This window comes from Pristis pectinata, chromosome 3, assembly GCF_009764475.1.
Source record: "Pristis pectinata isolate sPriPec2 chromosome 3, sPriPec2.1.pri, whole genome shotgun sequence".
Taxonomy (NCBI): domain Eukaryota; kingdom Metazoa; phylum Chordata; class Chondrichthyes; order Rhinopristiformes; family Pristidae; genus Pristis; species Pristis pectinata.
This window is the reverse complement of record NC_067407.1, coordinates 123029586-123042831: the sequence shown is the minus strand read 5'-3', so window position 1 is coordinate 123042831 and position 13246 is coordinate 123029586. Positions and strand designations below refer to the sequence as shown.

Below are 13246 nucleotides of genomic sequence, written 5' to 3'. Positions count from 1 at the left end.
GGTCATTTCAGTGCTGCATGCTTACTCTAATCTCTTATACCTTGATTTGCTTTATACAGAAAAAAATCATTCAATTTCAGTGTTGAATATACTCAATGACTGAGCATTACAGCTTTCTTGGATAAAGAATTCCAAAGATTTGCTACCTTCTAAATGTAGAAATTTCTGCTCATCTCTGTTCTGAATGGCCACCCCTTACTTTGTAACTTTAAACCCCAGTTCTTGACACCCCAGCCCAAGAAAACATCAACACCACATCTGCACTGTCAAGTCTTGCAAGAATTTTGTGTTTCAATGAGATCATCTTTTCTTCTAAATGCTAGAGGATATTTTTGCTGTCTGCTTCATCCCTCCGCTGGTGAGCCTGACGTCAGTCGTAGGTAAATTATTGGAAGGTATTCTGAGGGACAGGATATTCAAGTATTTGGATAGACAGAGCTTGATTAGGGATAGCGCAAGAGAATGAGGGAAGATCTTACAGAAGTATACAGGAGTATAGATAAGGTGAAATATTTAAGGGAAATCTGAGGGGAAATTACTTCACTCAGAGGGTGATCTGAGTGTGGAACAAGCTGCCAGCAGAAGTGGTGGATGTGGGTTCAACTGTAACATATAAGAGAAGTTTGGATAGGTACGTGAATGAGAGAGGTATTGAGGGCTATGGTCCGGGTGCATGTAGATGGAAGTAGGCAGAAAACCAGACCAGCATGGACTAGATGGGCTGAAGGGCCTGTTTCTGTGTCGTAGTACTCTATGACTATATGACAAACAATAATCCAGGAATCAATATTATGAAACTTCACTGCATTCATTCCTTGATTAGGGAGACCAAACCTGTACACAATATTCCAGATGTTGTTTCACCTAGGCCTTTATAACTGGAATAAGATCATTCTGGTCTTCTCAAATTCTCTTGCAACAAGAGTCAATGTTCCATTTGCCTTCCCACTTGCTTGCTGCACCTAAATATTAACTTAATAATCTGTGTGCAAGTACATCCTGGTCTCTTTAAACAGCAATAACTTTTAATCTCAAACCATTTAAAAATATATATATACTCTGCCTCCCTTTTTTGTTTGTAACTAAAGTGAATGATCTGCCATTTTTCCTCATTATATTGCATCTGCCACATCCTTGCTGCTTATCCTGTCTATATCCCTTGAATATTCTTTGCATCCTTCTCATAGTTCACACTGGAACTCAGCTTTGGATACATTATACCTGATCCCTTCATCTAATTTATTGATATAGATTGTGACGAGCTTGTCCCAACACCAATCCCTGCAGTATCCCACAAATTATAGACTTCCAATCCAAAAAAGACTCCTTCATTACAACTGTCTGTTTTCTGTTTGTTAATCAGCTCTCAATCCAAGGCAGTATATAACCCCCAATATTGTGCACTCTGGTTTTGTTTAATAGTCTCTTGTGTGACATGTTATCAAGGTATTTTTATAGTCCACACAAACCATTGTTAGCTGGTTTACCTTTTGCCTATTCTACTAGTTACAACCTCAAGAAATTAACAGAAAATCACCTGTGATTTTTCCCTTTCATAAATCCAGATTGACTGTACAATTTTATTATTTTCTAGGTACCCTATTACCAATTTCTCAAGAATAGATCCTAACATTTTTTCCTACTGCTGATATTAGGTCAGCTGGTCTATTGTAATTTGTTTTCTCTCTACCTTGAATAGTGGAGTTACATTTGCTACCTTCCAATCTCTGGAAATGGTATCAGAATCAATGGAGACATGAGAGACTGGAGATGCTGGAAATCTGGAGCAACATATCTGTTGCTCCAGAATCAATGGAAATTTGGAGGAGGTAAAATAGTGCTCCTACTATCTCAATTGCCACTTCCTTACAAAATCTAGGTCATCAGGTCCTGGGGACTCTTTACCTTTTAAGTCACATTAATTCTCCAATAGTACTTTTTTGTTAATGCTAATTTCTTTGTTCACCTCATTCAGTCTAGACCTGTAGTTTTCTGTGACTTTTTCCTTGAAGACAGAAACAAAATATTTGTTCAATTTCTCTGTCATTTCTTTGATTCAAAATATTTCTCCTGTCTCAGACTACAGGACCCATATTAACTTTAGCTGATCTTTTCATTTTTATCTATGAAAGCTTTTACAGTCAGCTTTTATGTTTCTTGTTAGCCTATTCTTGTACACTAATATTTTCTTTCATGGCAAAATGTTATCATTTGCTTATTTATGACCATATCTCTTAATGTAGTTTCCCAATCTATCATAACCAGCTTGTGATTTATGTCATCAAACCTCTGTCACTGTGCAACCATATTTCTGTAATGGCCATTGGATTGTACCCATTTATTTTTAACACAGAACAGCACAAGAACAGGACCTTCGGCCTATGATGTCTGTAACGACCATGATGCCAATCAAACTGCACATCTGCCACACATGATCTAAATCCCTCTATTCATGTGTCCGTCTAAATGCCTCTTAAATGTTGCTATCATATCTGTTTCCACCACATCCCCTGGCAGCGTGGTCCAGGCCAACTACCACACTCTCTGTTCTTAAAAAAAAACTTGCTTCATAAATCTGCTTTAAACTCCACCCCTCACTCACCTTAGAGCTGTACCCTCCAGTATTTGACATTTCCACCCTGTGAAAAAGACTCTATCTGCCCTACCTCTGCCTCTCATAATTTGCATACTTTATCAGATCGCCCCTTGGCCTCCATTTCTCCAGCTAATCCATTTTTTCCAGCTAATACTCCATACTTCCTCTCACCATATCCCTCAGCCACTGTCCCCATCTGTATCCTCCAACTATTTAGTTTAAGGCCCTAATTATGTGATTCTCTAGGATACAGTGAAATACATCTTTTTGCATAGTGCTCTCTGGGGGCAGCCCACAAGTGTCGCCACTCTTCTGGCGCCAACATAGCATGCCCACAACTCCTAACCTGTACGTCTTTAGAACGTGGGAGGAAACCAGAGAACCCGGAGGAAACCCAGGCAGACACAGGGAGAATGTAGAACCTCCTTACGGACAGCGGTGGGAATTGAACCCGGGTTGCTGGCGCTGTAATAGTGTTACGCTAACCACTACACTACCATGCTGCTCAAAACAAACCCTATTAAAGTGAAGTCATAGAGTCATACAGCATGGAAGCAGGCCCTTCAGCCCAACTGGTCCATGCCAACCAAGATGCCTCATCCAAGCTAGTTTCATTTCGCAGTGCTTGACCCATAACCTTCTAAACCTTTCCAATTGCTACCTATGCCATGTGCTAGTGAGGCAAGAAATAGGAAGATAGTGCAGTTTAACACATGGCTAAGGAAGGAGATGGTGCAGGAGGGACGGCTTCAGATCTTTAGATCATTTGGCTCTCTTCCAGGGCTGGTGGGATCTGTACAAATGGGACGGTTTGCACCTGATCTGGAGGGGAGCCAATATCCTTGTGTGAAGCTTTGCTAGTGCTGCTTGGGGGTGGGGGGGGGGGGGGTTGGTTGGGGAAGGTGGGGTTTAAACTAGATTTGCTGCAGGGGGTGGGAACCAGTGTGGCAGGGCAGCAAGTGGAGTAGCTGTGGGGAAAGCAGAGGTTAAGCCTACAAGCAAAGACAGAAATCGACTGGTTGATGAGCACGGTGGGACTAATGTTCTGAGATGTGTCTGTTTGAATGCAGGGAGTATTGCAGGAAAGGCAGTTGAACTTAGAGCACGGATCAGCACGTGGAATTGTGACGTTGTAACCATTAGTGAGACTTGGTTGCAGGAGGGGCAGGACTGGCAACTCAATGTTCCGGGGTTCCGATGTTTTAGACCTGATAGAGGGGGAGGTATTAAAGGGGGAGGGGTGGCATTACTCATCAGGGAAAATGTCACGGCAGTGTTCAGGGAGGACATACTGGAGGGCTCATCTACTGAGGCAATATGGGTGGGACTGAGGAATAAGAAAATGGATGACCATGTTGATGGAACTATATTATAGACCTCCCAATAGTCAGCAGGATTTAGAGCAACAAATTTGTGGAGATAGCAGAGAGTTGCAAGAAAAATAAGGTTGTGATAATAGGTGATTTTAACTTTCTACATATGGACTGGGTTTCCCATACTGTAAAGGGATTGGATAGGATAGATTTCCTTAATACTGTATGTAGAGGTCCCAACTAGAGAGAGCGTGGTACTAGATTTCCTCTTAGGGAATGAGATGAAGCAAGTGATAGAAGTGAGTGTAGGGGAACACTTTGGATCTAGTGATCGTAATTCCATTAGTTTCAAGACAATTACTGGAGAAGGATAGGACTCGTCCTCAGGTTGAGATTCTAAATTGGAATAAGGCCAATGATGATGGCATCAGGAGGGATCTGGCAGGCGTGGATTGGGATAGGCAGTTTTCCGTCAAAGAGATGATTGGTAAGTGGGAGGCTTTCAAAAGTGAAATATTGAGAGTACAGAATCTGTATGTTGCTGTGAGAATAAAAGGCAAGGTGAACAGGTTTAGGGAACCTTGTTTATTGAGGGATATTGAGGCCCTGTTGAAGAAAAAGAAGGTGGTGCATATTAGATATACGCAGTTAGGATCGAATTAGGCACTTGAGGAGTATAAGAAATGTAAGAGAACACTTAGGTGAGAAATCAAGAGGGCAAAAAGAGGTTGATCTGGCAGAGAGGGTGAAAGAGTATCCCAAGGGTTTCTGTTGCTATATTAAAAGCAAAGGTAGCAAGGGACAAAATTGGTCCTCTTAAAGATCAGTGTGGTCATCTATGGATGGAGCCAAAAGAAATGGGGGAGATCTTAAATGGTGATCTTAAATGGAAAAGATTGGTGGCGTAGTAGACAGAGAGGAAGGCTATCAAAGTTTGCAGCGTGATCTTGACCACCTAGGTAAAGGGGCTGAAAAATGGCTGATGGAATTTAATGCTGACAAGTGTGAGGTGTTGCGTTTTGGGAGGACAAACCAGAGTAAGACTTGCACAGTGAATGGTAGGGTACTGAGGTGTATGGTAGAACAGAGGGACCTGGGAATACAGAGCCATAGTTCCTTGCAGGTGGCATCACAGGTAGATAGGGTCATAAAGAGAGCTTTTGGCACTTTGGATTTCATAAATCAGGGCATTGAGTACAGGAGTCGGGATGCTATGTTGAAGTTGTACAAGATGTTGGCAAGGCTGAATTTAGAGTATTGCGTGCAATTCCGGTTACCTACCTACAAGAAAGATATCAACAAGCTTGAAAGAGTGCGGAAAAAATTTACAAGGATGTTGCCGGGACTTGATGACCTGTGTTATGGGGAGAGGTTGAATAGGTTAGGACTTTTATTCCCTGGAGCGCAAGAGAATGAGGGGAGATCTTATAGAGGTGTACAAAACTATGAGGGGTATAAACAGGGTGAATGCATGCAGGCATTTTCCCTTAAGGTTGGGTGAGACTAGAACTAGAGGACATGAGTTTAAGGTGAAATGTGAAATATTTAAGGGGAATCTGAGTGGAAACTTCTTCACACAGAGGTTGGTGCAAGTGTGGAACAAGCTGCCAGAGGAAGTGGTAGATGTGGGTTTAATTGTAATATTTAAGAGAGGTTTGGATGGGTATATCGATTGGAGGGATATGGTCCGGGTGCAGGTAGATGGGACTAGACAGAAGATCGGGCGACATAGACTAGATGGGCCAAAGGGCCTGTTTCTGTGCTGTAGTACTCTGACTCTAATCTATGTTCCTGTCCAACTGTCTTTTAAAAGTTATTATTGTACCTGCCTCAACCACTTCCTCTGGCAGCTCATTCCACATGGACACCACTCTTCGTGTTTTTAAAAAAAATTGCCCCTCATGTTCCTCTTAAATCTTTCACCTCTCACCTTAAACCTATGCCCTCTAGTTCTTGATATCCTAACTCTGGGGGGAAAAGACTGAGTGCATTCATCCTATCTATGCCCCTGATGATTTTATACACCTCTAGAAGATCATCTCTCAGTCTCCTACTCTCCAAGGAGTAAAGTCCTAGCCTGTCCATCCTCCCCTTATAACTCAGTCCCTCAGGTTCTGGTGACATCCTAAGTCGTTCCTAATGGAACAACTTCCTCTTTGCCTTGTAAAGGTGCCAGTAGCCCATGTATTGAAACTAATTTCTTCTAAGTTCTTAAGCCACACATTCAATTCTCTTATCTTTTGGCACAATGACAATTTGTACAGAGCTAAGGTTGTAATCAGCAGATTATTACCTCTGTGGTTCTCTTTTAATTGGGATCAGTAATGCTCGTATTCCTTCAGCAGAATCTCCTCCTCAGTCCTGTCTGGGTCATTGGCTCCCACATGGACCATGACAATTAATTATTGGCACCCCCACTCTCAATTCTGTCCTGAACAGATATCCTTAACCCTGACACCAGGCAGGCAATATTGGCTTGCTACTCATTCTCAATGCTGCAGTCAACAGTATTGATCCCCCTCAGCTATGATGTTCCCTAATACCACCACCTTCCTATCCATTACCCCAATCTGAATGGCCCTTTGCACCATAGTGTTGTGGTTGGTTTACCCATTATTCTTTTATTTTCTGCTCTCACCTACAAAGACTGCAAGAATCTCATACCTTTCGGACAAGTGCAAGAACTGAGGTTCCTGCAAAATCTCCTGGATCATCAAACTTGCTTCACCTGTGGTCACACTCCTCTGTCCTCTTAATTGACTGCAATGCTTAATCTATGGGGATTGCTACCTGGAGCAAAATATCCAAGTAATTTCCTCCTTCCCTGAAAGTGTACCAAGGCAATATTGCCTGCCTGGTATCAGAGTTAAGGATATCTGTTCGGGGTGGAATTTGGAGTGTGGGTGGCAATATCCAATTGTTATGGTCCTTGTGGGAGCCAGTGACCCAGACAGGGCTAAGGAGAAGGTTCTGCTGAAGGAATATGAGCAATTACTGAGCCAAATTTAAAAGAGAACCACAGAGGTAATAATCTCTGGATTGCAACCTGAGTTGCGTGCAAATTGTCATTGCATCAAAAGATTAGAGAATTGAATGTGTGGCTCAAGTTGCTGTGCCTGACTTCAGTTCATCAACTCCAACCTGAATTTACTCAAGCTGTAGAATTTGCAGCAGAATTGGTTGCATGGATCTCAGTAGCTTCCATCAGCTCCCACATACCTCTGGTATAGCACAGCACGTGTCCTAGAATGCCTGTGTTGAAATATTATCCAATTTAATCAACTTATTTAATTCTGTTCCTATCCCTCTTGTATTACCAAAGTCCCTTAGAAATGACCACACTCTGTGATGCTTCACTCAGAGGTTGGTGAGATGAGACAGTGCTTCTATATGTCACCAGTGATTTACTTTCCCCACAAGGTAAATGATAGAATGTTGATTAGCACCTTTTAAAAAGAACTGTATAAATATTTCATTATGAGCTGAATCAATAACTTGTAACCACAGGTATAGAAATTTCTGAATGGCGTGTGGAGTATAATGATTCCCTTCCTTTAAAAAACATTACCCAGAATGAAAAGGAAAGTGGGCAAGTTTTGGTAGATTATGAATATAATGGATATTACCATATAGTTTACAATTTTAAAAAAATGTTTTCCTCCCTGAGCTAGGTATATTTTCTCTTATGATGCACTCGCTGTTAGATGACAGATAAAAGCTCACTCACAGAAGATTAGACCATTTCTTTTTGATGTTTTGTTTTGCAATAGAAAGGGCAACTAAAATAATTTGACAGCTGATTGATGAGGTATTCCAAAACCTGAGGACTACACTCCGAATTGCAATCATAAAATGATTTATAAAAGGAATGGCAATTCTCAAGGATGCAATAAAATGTTGGCTGCATGAAAATAGCACTGTATGAAAAGCTGAAGCTTATCCAAGTTAAATAAGTTAAAGTAGAATTGATTTCCATTGATCTGTGTTAGAACATGACACATTTTATCCCAGCACTTATCTGTAATCTTTCCCCTTATCTATCCTTTTCTAACAAAAACCTGAAAACTTCAGTATTTAGAAAGGAAATGTATTTCGGGGAAAACCCACAACGCCACAAAACTCTTGAAAGAATTTTAAAAGAGTAGTCACTGTTTTAAAGGAGACTAATTTAACAGCAAATTTGTGCAAAATCCCATAAACAATTAATCAAAAATGATCCAAAGTCTGTTTATTTTAAATGTTTGGAATGGGAGTTTGAACTCCAACTTTAGAATCAACAGGCTGGCGTCTATTGGGGAAAAGTGAATACCATATTACTAGTTTTTTTAATAGTATTTTTTAATCTGAAATAATTATTTTTATATTAATAATAGCTTTAACACAGTTCTAATTAATACAGTAAAAACAGAAAGTGCTGGAAACAGTCATCAGTTCAGACCATAAGATTCAGAGAGAGGTAATGATTAAAGGTGCAGGTTGATGACCTTTCATTGGAACTGTCTGATTTTAAAAAGCCAAAATTAAGTGATCTATTGAAAAGTTAAATTACTAGGCTCAATGTCATTTCTTGGTCATTTTTCATGAAGTACTACTTCCAAAAACAGCCTATACTTGTATATCCCAGCAAAAGTACACAAAGTGAGTATTTCGACCAAAACAAAATAATGACGCACACATGAAACAATATACACGGTGTCGTCTCGAAATCAATTTCCCTATCCGTCCGCTGTAAATAACACAGTGCTACGAGGTCGATTTGAACAAATACCTTTATTAGCAGTGCACTGCTAGGAGAATTCTCTGCAGCACTCACTAAGAGTCGTTTCCCGAGTTCTCCCCGAACAAAGGGCAGACAGACATTTATACAGGAATTGTCACGCACATCCCATGCAAACGGCGCCGCAAGTTTCAGTCAAGCTATAGAGATCCCGAGACAGCTATCACACCTTTTGTCTTAGTATAATTGATTTATAATCAAGGCTTTCAAAGGCAGGTATCACCCTTCATTGTTCAGACCAAGTCTTCACCTCGATGTTAATTACACTCAGTATTGCCACTGTCTGACATATCGGAATGGTTCGTTACCCGAAACAAAGGCAGTTAACATACTTAATATTCCAACCTAACTAGTGGGTCAGCAGCTTGCTAGTCCTTGCTAAAGAAATATAAATGCATATATATATTTTGTTTGCCAGTTATAGGTATGGTTGCAATTCTTAACCCTTCACTTCCTCAACGGGACTTTACAAACTAAATTGTAAAGGCTTATTGGTGTCGTTATGCATCAGATGGTTATACAACTTCTCTAATAAAAAATTGTATCTTTAACAACGCAAGCCTCTGCTGCAACAAAAAATATCACCCTGTATTATATGCTCAAGCCACTAGTAGAGAGTTAAAATCAGGGCTTAGCCACAGGCCTGGGTGGATGCCACTCAGATGAAATGCAGCTGCAGTAGAGGAGCAAGGCTTTAGATATCAGTCAATCGTTGCCACATCAATAAAGCACTGCTTAAAAATACAGACTGTGAGGGAGAGCAGAAAGCATGATTTGAATCTCCAAATCTACATGTATTTTTCTGTGTCTATTTTTAAAATGTTTTGACATCACGTCTGTTGGCAGAAAGGAATGTATGAGTTTCACCATGTATGAATGAATGATTTCTTTTCACCTTGACCACCATTAGCTGGAATCGAGCAAAATATCCTTTCTTGGATACACAATTGTTTTAATTCTAGTATCTGATGTTATTTTTGAGCTTGAGATAACATATTCACCCACAATTATTATTCTAGGTACTCAGGTTAAGAAAATATTGTATAAGATAACCTTATTGTTTTTTTAGCAAGATTATTATAACATTAAATCCAAGTGGCTTAACATAAAATCTTTCAATATCAAGTTTTAAAATAATTTCATTTTTATTAATTGGGAAGTTTGGTGCAAATCTGTATCTTGGAGAAACCAGGAAACATTTGCTCATGATGGCAGAATATAGCTCTGATTTGCTTTGTGGTCATTTGCTCTTTGCCAGCAAGGAAATATTAATCATGGTTCACTGAGACAGGCCGGACAGGACCATACCTTGTGCACTACAACATTGAACCAGGTCCTCTAAGGTGGGTGCATATGAGAAGCGTACACAAGCCATACCAGTTGCCTGCCCTATGTTTGTCCTACACTCAACATGACAGGTGATCTGGTCATTACCAAACTGTCTCTGTGAAGGATACTGTATTGTTGTGTTTTCAACCTTTCACCTGCAACTACTCTTTTAAAAAGTGGTTCACTGCCTGTAGAGCATGTTGGGCTCCTGGAATAAACATGATATTTTGGCTGCAAGCCTTTCTAAGGGGGGAAACGATGATGAGCAGCCACCAAGCTAGTCTCGCCCTTCTGTTCCTCATGTACTGACACCACGTCACAATGGCACTGATGTCATGGCTGGTGCTGATGTGACAATCGGCAGGCCAAGTCGCCATGTGATTGGACCATAGATGTCGGGTTGCTGGAGGAACAGCATGGGTAGCATAACCATATGCCCAGTGTGTCAAAGGCGGCCCTCACCTGGTCATGGCTGCCCCCAGATCTTTGGCATTCTAAATTGCATTTCCCTCCATTGCATTCAGCCAACACTGAGGGCAAGGAAATTACTGAAATATTATAGTTTTGGAAAGTTTTTTTTAAACAAAGACAAAGGACATTGGAAACTTTCAGGCATAATGTCAGTAGAGAGTTTTACAAGCCAGGATCTGGAAGACCTCTTTGTTTTGCCCACGTTCAAGGAGCGAGTGGACAGCTTCCACCAAATGATCTCAGTGATGGTGCAGAATATGAAAGACAGTGAAAACATTAAAAAGATGGCAGATTTTGGTGAGCATTCCTGCACAGCCACAATGTAATGATGGCCATTTGATATTGGAATTGGTTTATTATTGTCACATATACCAAGATACAGTGGAAACACTTAGTTTTGCAACCCATAAAAGCATATCCAAGTTCTATGTACTTTGAGGTAGTACAAGGGCAAAGCAATACAGAATGCAGAATATAGTGTTCTAGTTGCAGAGAAAGTGCTGTGCAAGTAGACAATATGGTGCAAGGGCCATGATGAGGTAGATTGTGAGGTCAAGTGTTCACCTTTTCCGTACAAGAGGTCCGTTCAAGAGTCTTGTAACATTGGGATAGAAGCTGTCCTTGAGCCTGGTTGTGCATGTTTTCAAGCTTGTGCACCTTCTGCCTGATGGGAAGGGGAGAAGAAGAGAGAATATCTGGGGTGAGTGGGGTCTTTGATTATGTTGGCTGCTTTACCAAGGCAGCGGGAAGTGTAGACAGAGTCCATGAAAGGGAGGCTGGTTTTCATAATGGACTGAGCTGTGTCCACAACTCTCTGCAATTTCTTGCTGTCTTGGATAGAGCAGTTGCCATACCAAGCTGTGATGCATCTGGATATGATGCTTTCTATGGTCATCTATAAAAATTGACAAGGGTCAACAGGGACATGCTGAATTTCCTTAGCCTTCTGGGGAATTAATCAGATTGGAGTTCAGCAGTTTACCTATCGTCTTTGCTCACTTATATTTTTGCACAAATTTTGAAGTCAACTTTTTGGGATTTTAGATCACCTTCCCCGTTGCCGAGTTGAGGCATTTGGTCGGCTGTTTGCGAAGTATAACCAGATGTTACACATTTCTTGTCTTGGCTGTGGTCACCTTTTTCCCCAAGGTGGACCTCCGCCAGCTGTGTGACTTCTAACGTAAAATGGAGGACATCACATTCCTTGCCTTCTCCCCGGTATTGGGGTGGGGACACATAGATCTCGTTTGTTTTGATCTTGTCAAGGGAATACCTCAACTTACAACATTGCCTATCCCTTTGCCTCCACAGGTGCTGCTTGACCTGCTGAGTTCCTCCAGAAGTTTGCTTTTTGTTCACTAATGCAGTAGTTTATGCTCGATCATCACTCTCAGTTCTTTCCTGCCAGCCTTTGCTTTTACTGCATCTTAAAATTTGTTATGCTTTAAACTTTCCCTTGCTAATGAAAGTTAATAGATCTGACCTCTGTTTTCATTCCACAGTTGCTGCTTAACCTGATGAATATTTCTGATAGTTTCTGCATTTGGATTTCAAGCATCCAAAGCAGTTCATATGAAATGTATTTATGTACGTATATATATTGCAGTGTATTTATTTCTTTTTCTTACTAGACCCTATGACATATGATCAGTTTTATGATTCAGTTCAACATCTCTTCAATGGTGAATTGAAAAATGAATGCATAAAGGCTGTTTTTAAGAAGATCAATAGCCATCTGGATGCAATTGTTGACTGGACTGAAGTAAGTTTCTATGACCATTTATTTTATAAGGAAGAATATTTTAATACTTCTGTATATTTTGTTTCATTGCAACATTTCATAGGATCATTATATTTGATCTCAAAATGTCAGGTTCAGCTGATAGATGAATGTTACTCATCATAAGGGGTAGGAACTGATATTCAAATACAAATTGGCATAATTCAGATTTTGAGGCTTATTTTGTGGCTATGCTAATGTGTGCACTATATGGATGTCTAATTTAAGGTGTTTGGAGAAAAGTATGGAGCAAAAGATATATTGAAGAAATGTACAAATCAAAGGATAGGAAAAGATACTGACTTGTCTGATGAGAACACACAATGTTGACTTCAACATCATCTGGGCTGAAGCTCAGTTAATATCGAGCTGTTTTGTTTATATTTCATTTGCTCCTTATCGATATTCTGTTGACTTTTAATTTATTCCAGCTATAATGATGTAAACCTATAAAGTTGCATGTGATTGTCCATTTCTGTTTTGAACTTGAATTATGTCCATGAAATAAAGATTTCAAAATAGACCTCATTCTGGGTTACTTGATTATTAGTATTTGTGTGTTTATTCTTATTCTATTAATATCATGAATTTTTTAGTTTTGTCTATAGTCTGGATTTTTATATATATTTTTTACTTTTCTCTAAATCTCTTCCACAAAAAGTACTTAAGATATTATTAAATGAGTGAGTCTCTTTATTTTCATTTGATTCACAGAGTGGATTCAGGAATTTTATTTTGTAATTAAAGGGACCACTATTTGGTAATTTCCTAATGGTTCAGTGGTAAATATCTTTTGACTTTTTTTCAGAAAAAAGGGAAGCTTTTGTGTTCATTCAATAGCTACAGTGTTCGAACCAACCCCTGGTACAAAGGCAGCCTAATTACTCATGAAGTCATGGTGATTAGCAAATGGGGATGAATTTTGTGCACTACCTGCACCTGGTGAATATGTGCAGGTTAAACATCTCATTATATCTCTG

At 40.0% G+C, this 13246-nt stretch overlaps 1 protein-coding gene across 1 annotated transcript in view; it reads left to right on the top strand.

Annotated features, from left to right (window-relative positions):
* Positions 1-10632: 10632 nt before the first annotated feature.
* The window catches only part of LOC127568016 (WD repeat-containing protein 64-like), a 69899-nt gene continuing 67285 nt past the window's right edge, over positions 10633-13246 (top strand). The window contains exons 1-2 of the mRNA XM_052011263.1: positions 10633-10783; positions 12118-12248. Coding sequence (XP_051867223.1) covers positions 10633-10783; positions 12118-12248 — 282 coding nt within the window. The remainder of the gene's footprint in view (positions 10784-12117; positions 12249-13246) is intronic.